This window comes from Lissotriton helveticus, chromosome 3_1 (assembly GCF_964261635.1).
Source record: "Lissotriton helveticus chromosome 3_1, aLisHel1.1, whole genome shotgun sequence".
Classification (NCBI taxonomy): domain Eukaryota; kingdom Metazoa; phylum Chordata; class Amphibia; order Caudata; family Salamandridae; genus Lissotriton; species Lissotriton helveticus.
This window is the reverse complement of record NC_136061.1, coordinates 250,134,035-250,156,178: the sequence shown is the minus strand read 5'-3', so window position 1 is coordinate 250,156,178 and position 22,144 is coordinate 250,134,035. Positions and strand designations below refer to the sequence as shown.

The 22,144-nt window shown below is 43.5% G+C and overlaps 1 protein-coding gene across 11 annotated transcripts in view; it reads right to left on the bottom strand.

The window, feature by feature from the left end:
* The window catches only part of MSI2 (musashi RNA binding protein 2), a 1,965,164-nt gene that overhangs the window by 164,920 nt on the left and 1,778,100 nt on the right, over positions 1-22,144 (bottom strand). For 8 of the 11 annotated variants that reach the window (XM_078679727.1, XM_078679728.1, XM_078679732.1 and 5 more), the window contains one exon: positions 13,240-13,317. The exons of the other annotated variants lie outside the window; for them this stretch is intronic. In XM_078679727.1, coding sequence (XP_078535853.1) covers positions 13,276-13,317 — 42 coding nt within the window. In that variant the 3' untranslated portion in view covers positions 13,240-13,275. The remainder of the gene's footprint in view (positions 1-13,239; positions 13,318-22,144) is intronic. 11 annotated transcript variants of the gene reach the window in all.

The following is a 22,144-nucleotide window of genomic DNA, read 5'->3' as shown; positions in this document are numbered from 1 at the left end:
GGAGGATCGAATATCCTTATACGCAGATGATATTCTGCTCTCTCTCACCTCGCCCCGGAAGTTCCTTATTGTTGTCTTTGATGTCTTGGCCTCTTTTGGTAGAAATTTGGGGCTCTCCATTAATTGGGGGAAGTTCCTACTGTATTTGTTGAAAGGTGACCCTCCGGTCCCAACTCGGAACTGTCCTATACAAATTAACAAGGATGGGTTCAAATACTTGGGAATTTTCATTTCCCTGGACCCCGCGGTTAGGTATGCCCGAAACCTTCTTCCCCCTTTGCAGAGGCTTAGGAGTGATATTGCTAACTGGAGGAGACTCCCTCGTTCTCTTTTGGGTCAAGCTCTGCCTCGCTTCCTTTATGCCCTTCAGAACACCTTGGATGTCGTGCCGGCCAGCTATTTTCGCGAGGTTGAGGGGCTGCAGCGCAGTCTTATTATGGGAGGGCAGACCACGTATTGCGTTAACTGGGCTGACTCTTTCCTGGTACGATGGAGGCATTGCCCTCCCGGATATCACGAGGTACTACTGGGCTTCCCAGCTGGCTGCCATTAACCATTGCACGTACGGTCCGGCGGCTGATCTGGCTTCTCCCGGGGGGGGGGGGGGGGGGGGGGGGGGTATAGCAGGGCGCTGTACTCGAAACGGACGAAACTGAAATTGACGGGCCAACTTAACATGCTGTTCGAATCTGGCATGACGCCACTAACATTGGCTACCCCACTTTTTGACTCCGAAAGGCTGGGCAAGCTTTGGAGGACAAAAGGGTTCGATAAATGGGCCTAATAGGGATCTTCACCATTGGGGATGTTTGGAATAAGGGGAGGATCAGATCTTTTGTAGAAATGCAGGCGGAATACAAATTGTCAAACTCTGAATATTTCCGCTATGCGCAAGTCCGTCATTCGCTCCAGACTGCCCTGCCCAGGGACGTGGAGCCCCCGGAGGCCTCACCGCTTGAAGATCGAATCCTAGATGGCCACCTCGGCGAAAAAACGATTTCTCTAATCTATAAGACGCTAATCAATCATAGAGCTGCTCCCCTTGAAGTATTGAGAGTTTAGTGGGTCCAAGATGGGACAGAATTAGACGATGAGGACTGGCAGATGGCAGTGTCCTCCCCAAGAGAGGTTGCTATTCCGGCTCGACTAAGGCTGGTTCAACTAAAGGTATTGCATAGGGTCTATGTCACGGGACCCCGGCTGGTGCATATGGGTCTGTCCGACTCTGGTCTGTGTAGACGTCGGTGTGGTCTGACTGGCTCCTTTCTCCACATCATTTGGGAATGTTCGCATATCACCGAGTACTGGGGCAAAATTCATGACACCATTCATAGGGTGTTGGGGGTCTCTTTGATGCTGGAGGCAAGGAGGTGCCTCCTAAATATATGGGAGCCTGCTGACCTACACTCTGCACAGACACAGTGGGCTACACTGGGCTTCATGATAGCGAAAAGAAATATTGCCCAACTATGGGGAGCCGCACAACCTCCCACCTTGAAAATATGGGAAAACAACTTAGACTGGTGTATGTTTAGGGAAAAAACTTTATCTAGCGAGGGGACGCCCTAAAAAAGGGTCATTGGTATGGGGACCCTGGAATCGTTACAGAGTAGACATTTGTGTGCCACCCAGAACTTGAATTCGATGTACCCTCTTCCCCATGATGTCCCTAATCATGTATCTCTGTGTTCTTCTATTACCCCCTGATGCGCTATTGGTAGTATGACATTGCCTCTGTGCTGTGATTTTTGCTGACACTTTGTTTAGTAAAAAGAATTTTAAAAAAACAAAACTGGACTATATTTGTCTAAAAGGCTATATTGTTTCAACACATGTAAGACACATTTTGTTTCAATCTGTTACTTACTAATTTTTTTTAATGCCACTTTGAGAGGAAGCAGTAGGGTATGTCCGCAGAATAAAAGACATTTATTTGTTCATGGCAGCATCTGGCTCGGACACAACTTGTGCACCTTCAATAGCTGTATTTTATCCTAAGACACCTTGACACACTCAGCCTGTCTCTAGAGTCCAGTCAGTCACACATTCCTACATTAAATCCGGTCAATACTTTTCCCATCAAATCAGATTGCTTGTTAGTAGGCTACGAAATCTACTGAAAGGACATCCCTCGTTTCAATCCGCTCCAAATATATATCGACATTTGTAGCTAATTAAGTAAACATTGCAGCAAAACGTCTGTCTTCCTAATCTCAAAAGCAGGTCATATTGGCTCCACTGCTGCTGTCGCAGCTGTCAGCAGGAGAGATTTGCCCAGGACAGTGGGTCAGACTGGCCTCAGTTCTGCTATTAGCACTGTTAGTGCGTCAGAGTGGCCTCAGTTCTGCTATTAGCAGTGTCAGCAGGTTAGACTGGCCATAGTGCAGCTGTCGCAGAAGGACAGATTCCAGCCAATACTGCTATTGCCATTGTCAGTGGGTCAGATTGGCCATAGTGCTGCAGTCACAGTGGTCAGCAGACCAAACTATGCCCAGGGCGGCTGTTGCTAAAATCAGCAGGTCAGATTGGCCCAGGACTGCTATTGCCAGTGTTAGTGGGTCAGACTGGCCCCAGTGCAGCGGTCACAGCAGTCAGCAGGGCAGGCTGGCCCCAGTTCAGCTATTTAGGATGTCAGCAGGTCACACTTGCCCCAGTACGGCTATTGTGGCTGTATATTGTGGCTGTCAGAACTTCAGGTTGGTTCTAGTTCTGCTATTGGCCCAGCCAGCGGGTCAGGTTAGCCCGAGTGCTGCTATTGCTGCAGGCGGCAGGTCAGATGCCGCCAGTGCTGCTACTGCTGCAGTCGGCAGATGAGATGCCGCCAGTGCTGCTACGGCTGCAGTGGCAGGTCAGATGCCGCTAGTGCTGCTACTGCTGCAGTTGGCAGGTCAGATGCTGCCAGTGCTGCTACTGCCATTGCCACAGTCACACGCTCAATGTCTGCAGTCATGCAATCACAAGCTAAGGGGTAGCAGGTTGTGTTGGGAGTGCCTGAGGCAAGGTGATGAAGACACTTTCAAGAATAAAGGTCAATTACAAAAAGATTTGCCAGGTTACTAAGCAGTGGTGAATTCCAGCACCACCAACGACTATTTTTCATAAGGAAATGGTCACTATTTGTCAAATTCAGGCAAACACTTCACTTCTTAAATGCAGGGAGGAAATTGGCTGCATCGAACTAAAAGGCAAATATGTGAGGTAAACAAAAACTGGAAGGCAAATAACGGCAATGCTTCTAAGTGGGAATGAGGTGAAGAAGTTATCCTGGTTTCAGCAGCAACAAACAGCAGAAGGTGCTATGACAGTAGTTACTTATACCTTTCAATCAGGGTTATGAGCAATGTAGGAGTGACCTCCACAGCATCAGTGACTGCCCAGAGTTCATGGACTCTAGGACGGACCGCAGACATGAAGTATGAGTGGCAGAAGGCAAAAAAAGCACAACAAGAGGGTGTCAGAATAACAAACCTGAGATGCGGAGAAGGAAAAATATACAGGATATGTGAGGATCAAGGGAACAGGTGCATTGTGGGATGGCAAGGGTGCAAAGGAGAGAGAGAGGGGGGTCAGATACAAGAATGGAAGGTTAAAGATATGTGAATGGAAGGATCATGTGAGATACAGAGATCGCAGTAGGCGGACACTTGAAGGACACAGATATAAGGATAAGTATAAAATGTCAGTCAAAGTGAAAGAACAAATTGTGACATGCAGAGAGAGGTTAAAAAGAATACATTAGATGCAGAGTTCGATCTAAGGACTAAGGAGAAGAATGAAGCAGATGGATGAATCTAATTGAGATACAGATAGGAGGGTGCAATGTGTGAGATACCAGATCCATGGACAAGGACGCAATGTGAACTCAAGGGATAAAAGGGTAAGAGTGACTTGTGAGATACACAGACAAAAAAGGAATGGCGGCCAGGGCAATGTATGACATGCAGAGGTGAAAGAAGGATAAAAGTGAAATGCAAAGATAGAAGGTTGAAACATGAGACACGCAGATAGAAGGAAAAGTAAGAAATATGATATTTAGAGATTGGAAAAGGGATACATGTATGAGATGCAGTGAAGAAAACAAAGGTATATTTTGAGAAGCGGAGGAAGCCAAAGTGTAAAATGTAGGAAATGGAAAAAACTGAACGGGAGTTGTAGACACATGAAGGGTGAGAGACGCCAAGGTGGAAGGAGGTAGTTTTCTACAATTACATGTGTAACGCATGTGTGGTTAATATGGAATGAAATGGGAGATTTCAGGAGGTTAGGGATAATTAAAAGGGGATGCTGTGAGGGCAAGAAAAGGTTAAGTAAGCAGCTGAGATTGTAAAGTGGAGTAAGGTGCAATGCAGGTGGTTAGAAGAGGAATACAGGAATCACAAACGTTGAGTGCCAAAATGCTCCAATGGGTGAAGGTGAGCTTTAAATACACGGTATGTTTTGGGGGAATGCCACATTAGTTAAAGGTGGGTGACATGTGAACAGCCAAGGTGGTAAGGGGATGAAATGCCAATTGCTGTAATGGTAGGAGAAAATTATACCTTAATGGCCAGAGGTGAGAAAACGAGAGGTCCCAGGATGCTATTAAAATTAAGTTAATAAACCGAGATAGTTAAAGGAGGATAAAACGTAGGATAAAGCGTTGATTGTGAATAATAAACTGGGTATGTTGTGAAGGTAGAAGAATAAAGGAGGCTGAAAGTCCACGGAAATGTGAGGAACTAGAAAGGAGTAGAATTATTTTATGAGAGGTGGATGAAAAGAGAGGATTCGATGATGTCATGCCTAGTGAAATGACATTGCCGCAAATCTAATCATGAGGTTCTGCCGACTTCAGCGAGCATTAACTGTTTCAAGGAGTTGCGAACCAGTTAAATAGGGGTTAACTGCTGAAGGTAGGAAGTGCAGCGCTTTTTGTGAGGGCTGCAGTTACTATTGAGGTATATGTTTGGAAGAGAGCTTAGGAAGAAGGATTGCAAACTGAAATCTATCACTGAATACAACAATATCCCCACCCGTAGTACCGTTGTCTACAATCACACAAGACATCAACACCAAGGATTGTTAGAACTCTAGCAGTCACTATGTGCCCTCTCCTCCCATTTCTTTACCTAGATAAAACATAATGTGACAAGTAGGCCCATGGGGTGCTTCTGTATGGACTTACTAAGAATGGCTTTGGATGAGTATAGTGTAGTTTAGCAGGAGTCTTTCACATATTATGGACCGAACTCCAAGAAACTGTAGTGTGTTTTACAAGTCTGTGCTTGCTTACATAAAATGCCACATTGAGATGCCCAACAGCAGCAGGGAAAAAAACACCAGGCAATAAAAGAATGCATTTTTACAGTATTTGCATATTACTCTCACAGAGAACTGCTGGGTGAACGTGAGGAATAGTGGACACATATTGGTGAGCTATAAAGTGTCAGTGGCCAGGGAGATAGTATGGACTACGGAGAGTACCACTGCAGATTCCAGGGTAGGATTTTGTTTTTCCAACAGCTCTCGGTATCAGCCGACAGCCCTAAGATTAGGAACAGATTTCTCCCCGTTTTGCTATATGCAGATGATACAGTCCTGGTGGCACGGACCGCACCGGGGTTGGACTTGTTGAAGGCCAAGTATGTGGAGGCCAAAAGATCAGAGTCCGTAAAAACTATGGGGGTGATTTTTTTTTAGCTTTCCCCATAGGCTTGGGTCCAGGGCACCAAGGGACCTCCTAAAAATGTATCAAGCAAAGTGTATTGCACAACTGCACTATGGCAGAGAGGTTTGGGGGTACATTAGGGTGGATCGGATTCAGATATAGAGAGCAACTTTCTGTGCAAGTTGGCCCAGGTCTCGCAGTCCACCCCGGCGTTTTCTGTGCACACGGAGTTGGGGCTTGATTATGTCTCGGACCTAGTCACCCTAAGCACCCCCCTGTGCTGGATTACAATTTAGAATAGAGAGGAGCTGAAGTTAAGTCAGTTGATTCTTGAGGACTCTCTCTTTAGACTGGGTAATTAGTATAGCATGGATTGCTCATGTTAAGGTATCCTTTTTCTCTCAAGGTGGGCCTGATATTTGTATGAATCCAACTGCTCTCTTCGGCCATGAGCTGGGGAGTGTTAAAAGATCGTTCCTGGAACGCTCCTGTCTGGAGAGAGAAAGCTTACAACTTCAGAAGCCAACAGTTAGGGGTCACTTGCTTCTAAAACCTGTATAGGGTTTTAGCCATACCTGGGTTTGGTTCGCTCTCAGCATGACACGTTTTTATTGAGAAGGCTTAGGTTTAATCAATTGCATCATCTTTTGGCTTCCCCCGCGTGGGTGGGTTCGGCCTGAGGAAAGGGCACCCTGCCAGGGTCGTAACACAGGCCCCCGCAGCTCCCAGGATGCGGTGGGGGCCCCGAGCTGCCGGGGCGCCCCCTCAGCATAGATCTCGGGTCTGATTGCTCTGGATTAAATCCAGAGCGGGGGCCCCACTGTGTACCTTGCAGGGGGGCCCTCACAACTTTCCTTCCGGCACTGCACCCTGCGACTGCAACAATGTGTCTCTGCAGCATTTGCTCCATTTTATGATGTTCTGCCCTTCCTTCAGTTGGCTGAGGAAGCGTTTTTAATCCCTTTGCTGAATCGTTGCACTTTAAACATGTTAGGCCTGCCTTGTTTTATTTACGGATGCTACCCACGGCGTGGGTGACTTTTACAGTTTTATCCTTTTTACGGGCTATCTGGACATCAAGGGAAACGAGACGCGACTGTTTTATGTGTTTCTTGTTTTTATAAGCAACTGTAGTGTCTGTTTTTTTATTATTATTTATGAAACTGATTTTATTATCATGGATTTGTATTCTTTAATGGTGATTGTATCGAATTAAGATTTATTGAACTGAATACGGACCATGCAATTACTGGTTAAGTAGATAAATTAAACATATTCTCCTCTTAGATAGGCATCCATTTCAGCCTCAGGATCTGTAGACTTCTACCACCTGTAATAAATGCACCATGTTCTAATGTCTTAATATGTGAATCTTCAGTTACGTTACTTTAGGTGCTCACAATTTTAATTCATACACAAAAGCATCGGAGGCCTTGGAGATATACGGGTGAGCCCGAGATCCCCCAGTGACTACGGTTTAAAACAAACGTTTTGACTTGCAGCACTTGTATCTTAACTACACGATCAGAACGACTTCCCTGGCCATGCTTACTAATCAGACAGAATCAATGGTACACCACCATGGCCAATATTTGTATTTCAGAGACTCATTTAATACGTACAAGAGTAAAGATTACAATCATGGTGTTTAGTCCAGAAAAATGTAAGCAGGATAGAGAAGTTGATTCAGAACCTTCAGTTTTCCCACATGTTATGCAGATGACACAAAACATTCTTAGAGTGGACGGACAAAATTTCTTAGCCAGAAGCATCTTTTAACGGGAATAAAAGCAGTAGCTGATGGAATGGTCAATAAAGGCTTATAGCTAAACTCTGACATAATATAAGTTTTGGTCGTAGGGGGCTGGCCATTCGGATGGACCTTTGCTTGGTGACCTGATGCAATCTGTCAGTACCCCACCCAAGTATGTTCTGTCAGAAATTTTTGGTTATGTTTGATGACAACTTGTCGTTACAGCTCTCTTCTGCCGGTTTCCGCTTCTTGAAGATATTGAGGAAAATCTTCTGTAATTGCCAAAAGCAGCACAATGTTCTGTAATTCAGACCATGGGGAAATCCCATTTGGATTATGTACACACATTCTTCTTAGCCTCTCTTCTTGTGCTTTACAGCGTTTAAAATAGGTTCGGTTCGGATATTACTTGGTTGGCCATGAAATCCTGATATTTCTGCGCCTCTGTTATCCTTACGCTAGCTTTCAGTAGAAAAGTGCATTATCTTCAGAAGACTCTGTATTGCTTTAAGATGTTGCACGGTCAGGCGACAAATGTGTCATATTACTGTTTTTCCTGGTATATTCCTTCCAGAACCTTACGTCCTTTCCTGGCCCGTCTCTTCCAATTCCAAAACTAAAGAGGGCAGATCCTTTGCGTATAAAGTAGCAACATTATGGAAAGAAAGCCAGACTGCCTTGATTAGTTTTGAAGACAAATCTTAGAACCTACCATACTACAGATTGATTTACATGTTAGTCTCGCAGCGCCAGGACGCATTTGGGTCATTGTGGGCTTTAGAAATACAAATAAACCTAGCTTCTCCTACAGTTAACCACTCACCTTGCTCTTCCAAATAAAATTGTAGTCTGCTGTAAAGAGATAAATGAATGCAAAAATGTACTGTGTAGTCTGCAGACCTACAATATATTACAGGGAATGCAATGGAGTGGTTAAGTGGCAGAACGTGAACCCAGAAGGAAGCCATCTTCACTAGACTTCACACAGTCACCCTGGGAAAATCCATTTATCTTGCAGAACAAAGAGGTGCGTTGGAAGTCCAGGAGGCTGTCTACATGCCAGATGGTCTGGCTAACCAGTGTCAATGTAGCGATTTCCTCCAAAATGCATTGTACGGACATTTTTCTCATTAGAATCTGGCTTGGATCCAGCACTCCTGGATCTTAAACCGAAGCTATGACTACTTACAAAGTGGTTAAGATCCCTATATTAATGTTACAAAAAAACCCTAGTTGTGCGTGCTGAACTGACTGTCAGGCAGAATGTTTAGTTCTGGTGCATTTTCTGGTTCTGAGGGCAAGAATATTAAGGGATGATGGGTACACAAATATAGAGAAATGTATGATAGCAAGGAAGGTTAATGTAACTGCTGACAGGATCTGTGCAGGAAATGGGAATATTAGGATTACATCAGATTCTCCCAAAAGAAGTCTATAACGAGTTACAGCTGCGTCAGTTGCTGCACGTTATTTCAAAACATTTACTACAGTGGACTTCGCAAAGAAACTAAGCATTTTCTCGAACTGGAGGTGCAAGGAAATGATTGGAAACTGGCAGCAATTCAAATCTACTGACCTAAAGCTGCGCCTCTAATATGATTTGTCTGGTTCAGAAATCTGTAATCTTCATTAGTAGTTCCAAGGTCACTACACAGCAATGTCCTCTTAAACTGCAGCGTCAGCTGTGCATGACACGTTTCAGCTCAAGAGACGGGCCATGAACCAGAGAGAAGCGGAACACCAGGGACGACGGCAAATGCTATCTGGCAAAATGAAGAAAAAAAGAATAAGTTACTTAACTTTGTTAATATTTTTTCTGGTATTTACTAATCACAGATTCTTCAACTGACTGAATTCAGAAAATCATGAGAATACCGCTGCGTACCAGTAGGTGGGGTTGGGAGGCTCCACATCGAAGTCGTCCGTGTTGGAAATGATGTGCACAGTGACCATATATGTGCCACCCTAGCGCGCGGACATCAGTTTCTTTCACAAGTGTGCAGAGCCTAATGGAATCTTTTGGGTGAAAAGCCAAATTTGCAGAAAGGGGAAGACAGGAGGGTCGGTGAGGAACCTGTGATTAGAAAGTCTCTATACCTGACAAATCGTTACTAAAGGTAAGTAACTTGCTTTTCTGATCGAGACTTCTAATCACAGACTCCTCACCTTAGAACAGATACCAAAGTAATAAATACCTGGAGCCGGGTTTGCCAACAGACAAATCAAAATAATTTGGAGGACCGAACCGGCGAAATGCTTCGACACAGCTGACTGCAGGCAGTAGAGTTTCATGCATATGTGGAGTGACACACACATAGCAGCCTGACAGATGTCCTGGACAGGCTACACGCACGCTAACACAGTGGTAGCGGCCTAGGCTCTGGTTGAATGAGCCTGCAAAGCCTTCTGGAGGCTGCATCTCAGCTACTGAATAGCAGATTTTGATGTGGAGTACAATCTATCGAAAGATGGTATATTTCTGCACCGCCTTGCCTTTTTTTCGCATACAGCAAACCAGATGTAGAGCTAGTTGTCCACCTGGTATTCTTTTTTATGCTCTATGTAAAAGGAGAGGACTCTTGGGTTCAAATGATTGAGTCTCTCCTTTTCCTTGGAAGGATAAACTGGGGCGAAAAATGTCGGCAGCGTGATATTTTGGCCAACATGGAAAGAGGTCACCACCTTAGTAGAAAAGAGGTACAAGAGTGAAGAACCAGTGTCTCTAGTTAGAAGTTGGTTACAGATGATCATGCCCAAGGTTTTGGATACCACATCCTTTGTCTGAAGCCTTCAAAACGACATGGGCCCCAATCGGTTCTGATCTTCAGAACTCGGGGCAGGAGAGGTATTGACGGAAAGGCATACTGCAGCCCCGGGTTCCACTGTAAACAGAATGGGTGTCTGAGCGAGAGCTGCTTTGGGAACTGCTGACATTGCATGTTTCGAGGTATAGGTGTATGTCCCAATGATCACACTTAACCTGGGCATAAAACTTACTGAACAATGACATGGTACATCATGGAGATAGATCCTATCATTTTTTATCACACAAGGAGACTTTAATTCAGCACTGGAGAATAAGTATGAGAAATATTGTATTCACTCTGCTTTGTTACAGCGTACTAATCCTAACTCCAGGTACTGTTTGGGAGGAGTTCGGATTACTACACCGTAACAAAGCAAATCAAATAAAATAAAATATTTGTTATAAACATTTATTTCCCAGTGATGAATTAACGTCTCATTGTCTGAGAAACTGTTTAATCCATCCCCATGATATACAATTTCAATGTTCAGTGATATTGCATTTTCTTGGCTGTGGCTAATCGAAACAGAGTGGGATCTGCCGCTTACCCAATATCGGTTCAGCAACCACCACTACAGGTCTTCTGCGTCTACTCAAAATCTGAACCAAGTCAGAATGATTCCCCTGATGCTGTGCCACTGGGACTTCAGGGCCCACTGCAGAGCCTGCATGTGTCACCTGGAGTACTTCACTAGCAAGATGCAGGAGGAAATCAGACCCAGCAGCCTCAGGGATAGTCTCACTGAGATCCATTAACGACGCGGAAACATCGGGGTCATAGCATGAATATCCTGGACCCTTTGCTCTGGAGGGTAAGCACATAACTGCACCATTTACAGAATGGCTCCAATGAAGGGGAGCTTGTGAGAAGAAGTCAGACGTGACTTAGGCATGTTGATAGTAAATCCGAACGAACAGAGGTTTGCCATAGTTTGGAGGTGGGTGAGGATTGCCTGTGGTGAGCTGCATTCAGCAGCCAGTCATCAAGGTAGCAAAACATGAAACCCCTCACCTCTGAAGATGTGCTGAAACCCCCGCCATCACTTTTGAGGGGCAATGATGTGGCCAAAAGGGAGCACAGCGAACTAGAAATGCTCTTGGCCCAACATGAACCACAGGCAATACATGAGAGCCTGCAGGACGGGAACCTAGAAATACGAGTTCTGGAGTTACAATTCTACCATCCAGACTCCGGGATCCAGGACAGACCTGAGCCAGGGTAAACATTCTGAATTTCTCCTTTTGCAGGAAGGCATTGAGAGGTGAAGATCTAGATTTGGGGCAGAGGCCTCTGACCTTTTCACCACAAGAAAGTAGCAGAAAAAGCGACCAAGCACTACTTCTGATGCCAGCACTCTCTCAATGGCCCCTTTGGCCAAAAGAGCCAACAACTTGTGACAATAGCAAGGGAAGGTGGTCCTCTAGCAGCCAATCTGAGGATGTGAGAAAAGTGGAGGTGTTTCCAGAAACAAAAGTGTAAACCTGTTGGACAATTTGAAGCCACCCACTTGTCTGATGTCATTGTTTGCCATAGGGCTAGTGGTGTTTGATCCTGCGGCCAACAGGATGGCCATTCTGATGCTGAGGGCTTGCTAAAGGGGCTTGGAGACTGCGGAAGCCGGGGGATCGGGGATGAAACAGTATGCTGGCTTTGAATCCAGTGTCCTATGTGGGAAAAGTGTATTTAGTCATAAAAGGACTGGGAAGCATGTTTGCCTTGGGAGTATGACTGATATTGCGGATGCAGCTAGGACCCCCTACTGTAGGCACAGAATGGGCAAAAGAAGAAGTGTGGTTGACATGGCCCCAAGGAGGTTCCCATAGACATAGCAGTCACCCAACTCTCCTAAAAGCATTAACAAATTCTATTGACCTTGCGTGGGAGCAGGTAGGCGATTCGTCAGGAATTGGAAGTACTTTGAGAATCTTGAGGAAATAAGGGGGGTAATCAAGAATTTAAGATTGAATACTGTTAATATGTTTAAACCGTTTTTAAGCAGTCATGAAGTGTTGTTAGGTTTAGTTAATAGCCATGAATGAACGTTTTTCTGCGGCACTTGCACTTTTTTTCCTGTTGGATTGTATTGTACTGTATTGCACTTGCACTTTATGCTTGAATATTGCGGATTTTGCACGTTGCTTTTACTCAAAGGAAAGGAAAGGGAAGGGTAACAAAAAGAAAAGAAAACATTGACTGCCCCTGGCTTGACAGTATTCAAGGAAAAAGGGGGAAAAAAGTATTTTTTAGAAGAAGCTTTTAAACATTTTGTATACGTTTCCATTATCCAAACTGATTTTTGTATTGTTCTGGCCCTACCTATGCTCTGCTCAATAATTTTTTTTAAAAAACATTCTATTGACCTTGCAGCTAAACAGGCAGGAGCCATCAAAGGGCATTTCTATTAATGCCGAATGGATATTCCCCGAGACGTCACTTGATCTCAACCTAGTGTGGCGGTGGAGTGCCACTGTAGATATGATGGCCCTTTTCCAGTGAGTTGGTGGGTCCAATCCACAGCGGATGGTGAACTTTGCTGACCAAGAGGGGGAATCAGACACCGACATCTATCTGTTACATTCCCCACAAGGTTAGAAACATGTAGGTTTGTTAGTGACATAACCTTGGCACACTGAAAGCAACAGTTCAAAACAATTATGCAGCCAGCTCCTTCCCAGAACTCTAGCCGATACTGGCATCCTATCTACCACACTATTGGAATTAACCTTTTTGCGACAAATTTTGTGAGGTTCAAATGGTTTTGAATTACACTACGGACTACAGCCATTTTTTAGATCAAGGTCAATAAATAGTTGACTACGGCTTCACACATTTTGAAGTTTTTCCAATATTACAACTCGTATGATATGGAATAGTATTAAATGTATCAGATCTAAAAAAACTTTGAACCACGTAGTACAAAAAAAAATTAGCCAGCTGCAATCATCATCCAGCCAGAAGACAATACAGGATGAGGCATTTTGAAGATGACTGAAAAGAAAGAAGGAAAGCTCAACATAAAATTTCAACAATACCTCAGAGGGAGATGGCAGCCAATCAGCAGTAACGTTTCAATGGTACCCATTTGTGAAAGCCGTCGCAATCAGAGGTCCCTGGGAAGGTAAAATTGGAAAGGTTGTCAGCGATGCGTTCATGCAAGATCAGCAACAAGCATGGTAGTTAAGCGATTCTAAGGCACAATTGGTGCTGCAGGCGCTAGCATGCACTATATGAAATATCTAGAGACGTCCTAAAGACGATACCAACACTTATACGTTGAATTAAAAGCTCGGTAAGATATAGATAAATCTCTCGCTCTCCCCTCTTATACTTAGGAGTGAACACTCAGTGTAGATGTGTTAAAAAAGGAAAGATAGAGCATATTGAAAGTCATACAGGTTAGAGCAGTGGTTCTTAGCCTGTGGTCCGAGGACTCCTGGGGGTCCGTGAGGACTACCCATGGAGCCCCCTAATGTCTTACAAAATGAAATATTAAAAAGAAAACATTAACATTTATAAAGTATATACGAATAAAGAAGAAAAGTTTAATATATTAAAACTTTCTATGCGTGATTGTGAATTAAACAAAACATTTAACTATTAGAGCATTTGCTGTATGCTTGCCTCTGTATTTTTATATATTGTTGGGAGGTTCAAATCATAGAAATTTCTTAGGCAGGGGTCCCCGCCTTCCAATAATGACTCAGTAGGGGTCCCTGGATTCCAGTAATCGGTGAGTGGGAGTCAAAAGGTAAAGAACCGTTGGGCTAGAGAATAAACACCGTACAGGATTTGCATTTTTCAGGGAAAGAGTGCTCTTAGGACTGGGGCAAACAAGAGTGTAGTGTAGTTCCTGTATTCCCAATAGGCTCTGCGCATTGGAATAATATATCCTGCAGCTTAGACGTAGGACTGAAGTCGACTAGGTCTCTGCCGAATAGATTAGACTTAATTGTGAGTGCCAGCTAGCTCAGAGGTCACTAGAAACTTTCTCGAATAAACAAGAAGGGATTAGTCTCTGACAACCATATAACATGACAACTTTGTTTCCCCAGAATTAAACGTATCTCTAGAGTCGCGGAAACAATAGATGGCTATTTCACTCAGTCAAATGTGCATGCTTCGTTTCACCAGAGTTGCTTAGAAATAGAGAGACGGGCGTTTTCAATAAAAGTATTTATTGAACAGTCTTATTTCTTAAGCATAAGAAATGCACTGCTACAATTGAAATGCTAGTTAAGAAGTACACTGCATATAATACGAATAGTATTATAAAATAGTACTGTAAAAGCATTATATGGTTTCTGAGCCATATATATTAAATACATAGAATGCATAAAATACATACAATGATAAAATAGTGGCTAAAAGTACTCAACTGGTGCTTCTAACATACGCCTACCCCGGTGTACCTAACCTAAGCCTAGTACGAGGGAGGAAAAAGTGAGGAGTAGTTTAGATTTTAGTATTTCTCTGCCAAGAATCTGTTCAAGAATTCTCTAGGGATCTAATCAGCTCTGTACCTTGGTTTTTAGAATGATAGAGGTCTTGCATCTCTCTCTTGGGACTCGATCTCCCAGCAACCCGCAAGGGTACCCTGGAAACACTGGAGCTGGATTTCTCGGCAGGAGAAAAGACAGCGTCTTTTCAGTGCGTCAGTTGGAGGGTCGGCTTCCTTCAGCACTTGCAGCAGCAGGGCGTCAGGCAAGTAATTAGTCGATCTGCTCCGGAACCACCGTGTGTTTGACTGGGCAAATGTAGGCATATTTATACCCCTGAAGGTGCCGAGTCTGACGTAAGATTGGACATAATATCGTCACTAGTGCCTTAGTTCCTTGAAAACTCTCAGATTTCTTGGATAAATTAGTATTCAAGCAGGGGGGAGGTTCCTGACTGCTGAAGGCTGGTTTTTCCACGAAATCAATGTGGATTCTCGGAGTTTAGTGGAAGTAGCCATGCCGTATTAGGGCTGCGCAGGCTATAACTAAATAAGGCAATGATTCTTCATGCCTATATAAGGACTGGATGGTATACACCTATATATGGGCATGAATCGGGAAAAATTACACTAGGGTCCTAGATTCCCACATAACAATAGAAGTAGGAATCTGTGGTGGCTGGGAAGAGGCATTGGAAAATACTGCTTCACCCTTATACGTAGAACAGCAATATATACAAGTGTCAGCAACATCTCCACTGAAAGCACCGACTAGCCATCTGAAGATGGAAGCAAGGAAGGAAATCAAAGGTGCCCCAAAGTACACAATGCTAGAGTGAGACCACGTGAGTTGTGGGTAAATAGCAAACAGAAGGAATTAACAGACTGAAAGACTCTCCCTTAGGCCTTTTGTTCATCCCAAAGCTCAAAGGTCTTTCAGGGTAAAATCGATTTTCTTTATAGGTCAATCTCCCTTTGTACAGTTTCAATATAAGCTACGTATTGCGTCAAAAATACCTGCTGCACTGAATGCAGTTGAAAAACATCTGCTGTACAGAATCCATTTGTAAAAAGTTTGCTGCACTAAATGTAGTTGAAAATGTCTGGAGCACTGAATCCGTTTAACAGCACCTGGTGCACCAAATCGTGTTAGGAAACATCGGGTGGACTGAACGCACTTAGGGAAAAACTCTAAGAGTTAAAGAAATAGGGCGTTGCCAGGATGCAAGGTCAGTGATGAAAGGGGTCAGGTCATGGTAGGGGGGTCTTTGACTGCAGCCATGCGCTGGACCTTTTCGGGGCACAGCATACGGAGGCCAAGAAACTCACCACCTCGAGGCAGTACTTTTATTTCAAGTCCTTAGAGGTCGAAGTCCTCAAGTTTTCAAGAACAGCCAGGCGTTCATTTTAGGCGAGAAATGGAAATGAAGGGAGCTCGATAAACGAGGATGGATGGTAATTCAAATTGAAATATTGGATCTCTTAGCGTATAATAATATTCCACATTTGATAGCACAACGGATCCGATGGGATTTTAAACTTTTGCAAATTGCACTGTGATAGGAATGGAACTGAACGAAAAATCGGAGGCTAGGAGAAACGCCCAGAGGGCTGGACGGAAAGAAAAAGATTATAAATTACAAATAAAAAAGGCTAAGAGGAAGGAGCGCAGAGTCCAGCTCAGCCAAACAATACGTGTTCCACGTCAGTTCAATGGACAGCACTGTGCAGTTATACTCTATTCAGAGGCAAGATGGACATATTTAGAGCAGCAGGGCTACCACTCGGGTTAATGGGGCTGAAAGGCAGATCATTTTTTTTTTAACGTTTTCCCCTCATTTACCAACTAGGAAGGGTACCAACAACTTACTGTTGTGAAATTACACACATACATACGTGTGTGTGTGTGTATATATATATATATATATATATATATATATATATATATATATATATATATATATATATATATATATATCTACACACACCCACAAAATATACAACTAGAAAATTATGCATCACCAAAGAAATACAGTTCCCTAACCTAGCATTGCTAAGATCCTTGCTTGTAGAAATGCACACCATGGTGACATCATTCTACAGCTGTACAACTGGTCTTCTATCTTTATTTGGGAAAACCACAGCAGGACTGGAAGAACAAAAATACACTGTTGCCCACTTTCAACGATGGAGCAACAGCTGTGGCATGAACTGAGAGTGATGCAAAGATTCAAATCATGTTCAGTTTTTCATCCTGGACAACAGATTAAACAAGAAGCGCCTGCAGCAATCGAGAAAAAGGTATTCTGCCAATGATGTAAGGAGCCTGACGACTAGCCCATTAGCGTGTGTTATTCGGATACGTAGGCATCTTGACAATGCTTCACTCCCGTATCCAATGTCAGAAAACTTCCCAGCAGGCCGGTATCTCTGAAAGTCCACTAGAACTCAAATGTGCCTACTTCTCTATAGTTCCACAGGCCTTTAGATGCAGTAATCAGCAGGGCAACTAGCCAATCTCACCACCTTTTCAGGCACCCTGAAGAATCTTATCAACAGGATCAGGTTTTATGTAGCTAGTCCATGTTTTCAGAATTGCTAACATGGATCTCCAACTCTGAGGATGTAAATGTGCAATTTTTGGCTTCTGACTGAGTTCAGAAATAGGGCTCAAAACACTGATAACGTTATTCTAAATTCGACTAAAGACATGAAACGCGTCGGGCACAGAGGCATAGGAAGTACACCTGGATCTTGTTTTAAACAGAGCCTGTTCCTGCAACATAGGTTGAGCAATTCAGAATCATTAAATTAGGAGGATTAACAAGGGCAAACAAACTGAATTACACAGTTTTTGTTCAAATAATTTAAATACTGCATCTAAGCTTTAAGAGTCAATATCCTGAGTGAAATGTCCGAAATGAAAATATAAGTCCACACGATATTTCCGTAGAAATCTTCTCCAATCTTGTTTATTCGAAATTCTGCAAGGTTACAGTTACTTCAGCCATCAGAAAACAACTTTAGCCAACACGTGTTTTGTCTTGTGGAAATAGCCACTGCTTTCCTCAGGGCAAAAACATCAAATAGTATGGCAAAAGTATAGAAAGCTCATATCCTCACGATCACTTAAATCAAGTTCCACCATTGCAACATGAGGGGTACTCTCCTTGAGTACCATTTTCTGAGGACATCGCTTTTGTTACACCAAGGAACTTGCTTTTAGTGATCGTGAGAATATGAGCTATCTATACTTTTGCCATATTATTTGAATTGTTTGCCCTGAGGAAGTCGGTGGATATTTCCACAAGACGAAACAAGTGTTGGCTAAAGTTGTTTTCTGATGGCTAAAGTGGCTGTAACCTTGCAGAACTTGGAATAAATAAGATTGGAAAAGACTTCTAAGGAAATATAGTGTGGAATCATTTTCTTTTCTGACATTTCGCTCACGATATTGACTCTTACTGTTTTGTATATTTGTAAACGGCTGTCTACAAACTTAGTCACGTCAGGTGGTCGTTAATCTTTATCCTTTGAGCAATCCTTTTGAAGAAATATGCTTGCTTGCTGTGGGACTCTCACAACTTAGCACTAACTATAACCAACCACCTGCCTTTTCTTGTGTGTACTGCATCGAAGTTCATTCATTAGATGGACACTAATAGTTGGTACATGCAACAACACATTTGTACAGTGTTTCGAGAGCTGCCAATGTTCTAACAAATGGAGTAAATAATGGTGCCCCTCTGGAAAGTACTGACGCTAGCATTTAATCAAATTGATATTTTATGAAACAAAACAGTCTTATAGTGGCTTTGCCTCAGCATCATTGTACAACTATTAAACATTGCTGCAGATGTCAGCTTGCGTATCAAGGGTGCAAGGGTACGGCAGGCTACTGAAACTCAGACAACATCCAGCATTACAAGTAGAGAACTTTGTTACAGATCCCAAGAGGATTGGATTGGCTCCTACTAATACAAGATTGGCTTCACTTGTAGCATCTGGACAGCCTGGAGAACTGCATTTTGTATATGCTTTGTCACCTGTACATGTACACCCAGAACACATACAAAATCATGACATATACACTCCTAAAATACACTGACGGTATAACAGCTTATCTCATTGGAGTAAATTGTGAATGAGGATAGATGTTTACCTCAATGTCGCAGTGAAGTTCCCAGGAGAATCACATGCTTTGTATTTCTCTACAGACTACATAATGTTAAAGCTATGAAATTTTCTGGTGGGCGTGTGGACTTTTATTTGAACACACTTGGGTAATTCTAACTTCCACCACTGAATGTGCATGAGCAAACACTTCATGGAGCACCCATCAAATGTAGTCAAACTTGGTGGTTCTGGGCAGAACATAAGTTGTTGATACTCAACCAAAAGTTAAGAGGAGCAGTAGTTTCATAAAAAAGTTGCCAGCTTTGAAAGTAAGAACTAATTATCGATCCAGTGAGATCCTGGGAATAGCATCCATCTTCCAGGGATCCTACTCCCTTATTTGCCAACATTTTAAGAGTTTAAAATGGAGTCTGAATACTAAATTAAAGTATTTAAAACCGACCGAATTGCCATTTACATTCCATCAAACCAACAGCTGAAGTTCTGCCCATGTTATACACATGAACAGCTGGATCACCTACATATGCTCGAATATCACCCACGGCTGGGTGACCAGTTCAGCAAAAGAAGCGTAGAAGACCTTCAATGGAAGAATGAATCTTCTGCAACCAAGGGTTTGAGATTTCAAACTCAATCTGTGAACACCAGTTCATTGATTGATTTTGAAATCTCAGCTTTATAAAAGTTTTTTCGTGCAACACTTGCCTTTCTTTCCGTTACACGTTTTTGAGGGTATGGCAGGCTCTTCAGGGTGCCACTTTCAACCATGACTAACGCTAGATTGGAAAAAACTGCAATAAGAAACCTTTCAAGAGAAAATTGAGTCTGACGAGCACATCTGTTGGCTGTTTTACGAAGGTAGTGGGGAATAATGTGAAGAAGCACCAAACAAGGACTAATTTGCAGTCCTATTGTGGCATTATGTCTTTAAAATGTAATTACACAACGTGCCCATTTCGAAGTGTGGTTAAATCCGTTTGCTTTATGTTCGGAAGCAGACACCTGCAGTGTGTTGCTGCTGCTTTGAAGCTGCCAGGCAGATTCAAATACATCCTACCGACAACACAGTGAGACAAACAATATAATCTGAAAAACAGCAGCTAGAGCGTTCCAAACTTCTATTCTTTACTATCTTTTTCAATGTTTTCTAACATGGTAACACGACGAGGCAACAACCGCTTTTTCCATGACCTGGGCTACAGCCACCCTTGAAAACTCATGTTGCGCCTAGTTCAATCCTTAAAACACAAATATTTCCATTTTATGTTCAACCATCTATGTCCTCATGTGAAGGTATGTTAGTTATTGTCTTGAAATGTTCCATCATTATTACACCAATTACCAATAAAGCCGTCGTAGAAGGGTGGTTGTTACAACCACAAAACAGTGTGGCTGTTCTTGGACATGAAACACCAAGCAATGCTCACAATAAGTTATGTTATACTGATTTGTATAACACACTAATCACCAGAGAGGGTATTGAGGCTTGGGCAGGTGTGTAGGTGTGAGGTCTCCATGGTGTTTAGACGAAGAGCCAGGTCTTCAGCTTCTTGCAGAACTCAAGAAGTGAGGCAGAGGCTCTGATGTGTTCAGGAAGGTCGTTCCATGTCTTGGATGCGATGTAGGAGAATGAGAGGCCTCCAGTTTCGCTTTTGTCGATGTGGGGAGTGTGTGAGAGAGAGAGAGAGTTGGTGTCTGCTGTGTTGGTTAAAGTGTATGCGGTTGCTCAGGTATTCTAGTCCTGTGTTATGTAGGGCTTTGTATGTGTGTGTGAAAAGTCTGAATTGGCTGCGCTTGTGAATGGGGAACCAGGTAAGCCTCTTGAGGTGTGGTGTGGGCAGTCTAGTATGAGTCTTGCAGCTGTGTTCAGGATGGTTTGGAATCTGTGTAAGAGTTGTGGGGAGATTCTGTTGTAGAGTGTTGCAGGTGATGAGTGCTTGTGTGAAGGTCCTTCTTGTGCTCAGAGGCAACCATATGAAGATCTATCGTAGCATGTGTAGGCTGTGGAGGCAAGAGTTGCACACTGAGTTGACTCGAGCTGTCATGTTGAGCTTGTCATCTAGAATGATCCCTATATTTCTTGCTTGGTCTGTGGGTCCTAGCTCCAACAGCCACCAAGTGGAGTCCAAAGGGGAGGTCTTGTTGCCAAAGACCAGCACTTCTGTCTTGCTGGAGTTGAGCTTCAGGCAGTTGGTTTGCATACAGTATGCTACCATGGTCATGCAGTTGGGGGAAGTTGGTTCTGGTGGTGGTTGTCTTATATGTCAGGGAGAGGATGAGTTGGGTATCGGCGTAAGAGAGGATAGTGAGGTCTTGTGATCGGATGATGTTGGCAAGCTGTGTCATGTATATGTTGAAAAGGGTGGGGTTGAGGGACAATCACTGTGCATATCAATCTCTTGGTGTCTGATGTGAAGGGTGAAAGCCGGACCCTTCCCATGAAGAACATTAGGCAACATTAGGCAACCTAACAATACAGGACTCATACCAAGTATTCTGCTACATATTGTTCAATGAACCCCATATCACAAGGCAACAGGTCAACATTTTAGTTATGTGCTTAACTGGCTTTGTGAATAACACTCATTCAAGTATGTCTCTGGCATGTAAGATAAAATGTATTCAAAATGGGCTCAGGAATTTCCCTGGTAGGCCGGGGGCCGGTTTTAATAATAATAATAATACTGAGGTTTATAAAGTGCAAACAGCTACAGGTGTCCTGGCGGTTGGGGGCCAGTTTTGTCACTGGGGGCCAGTTTTGCAGCAGTGCGGCAGTATCAGCATCCTGTAATAAAAGTGGGAGAGGTGCTTCTTGCTAGTAAACCCCCCAACCCCCTCCTCCCTGTCCCAGGGCCGGTCGAGCAGCAATCTGCCAGGGCTGGCTGCTGTTCCCAGTCCGGCCCTGGCTCAGTGCTAACTCTACTCTATCTCCCATGAGGCCCAACTGTAATAGTCTGGGTGATTCCAAACAGGTGGAAACCTAGATACTGTTAAACCAAAACCGTTAACAGTAAAACCCTCAACTGTAAGGGATCCAGCTCAAAAAATGGGTCCTGGGCCATTCTCGTTCCAAAGACACCTCCCACACAGGAGATGTCAGGAGTTTAGATGAGGATGTCACACTCCTTAATAGGACTACAAAGCCATTGTCATTTCTTCTGTAGGGAGTAAGCGAAAGGCTAACAAATTTGTATGTTTCTGCTCACCTGTGTTGGTTCAAAAAAGTTACAGATCCTCTGAATCAGAAAACATCTGCACCATTAAAGAGGGGCTCATTGAATGGTGTGCCCCTGTGTTTTTGAGCTGGGAGCCAGAAACAAAAGCATATTTTCACAACTGTTACCATATTTATGCACATATGAGCA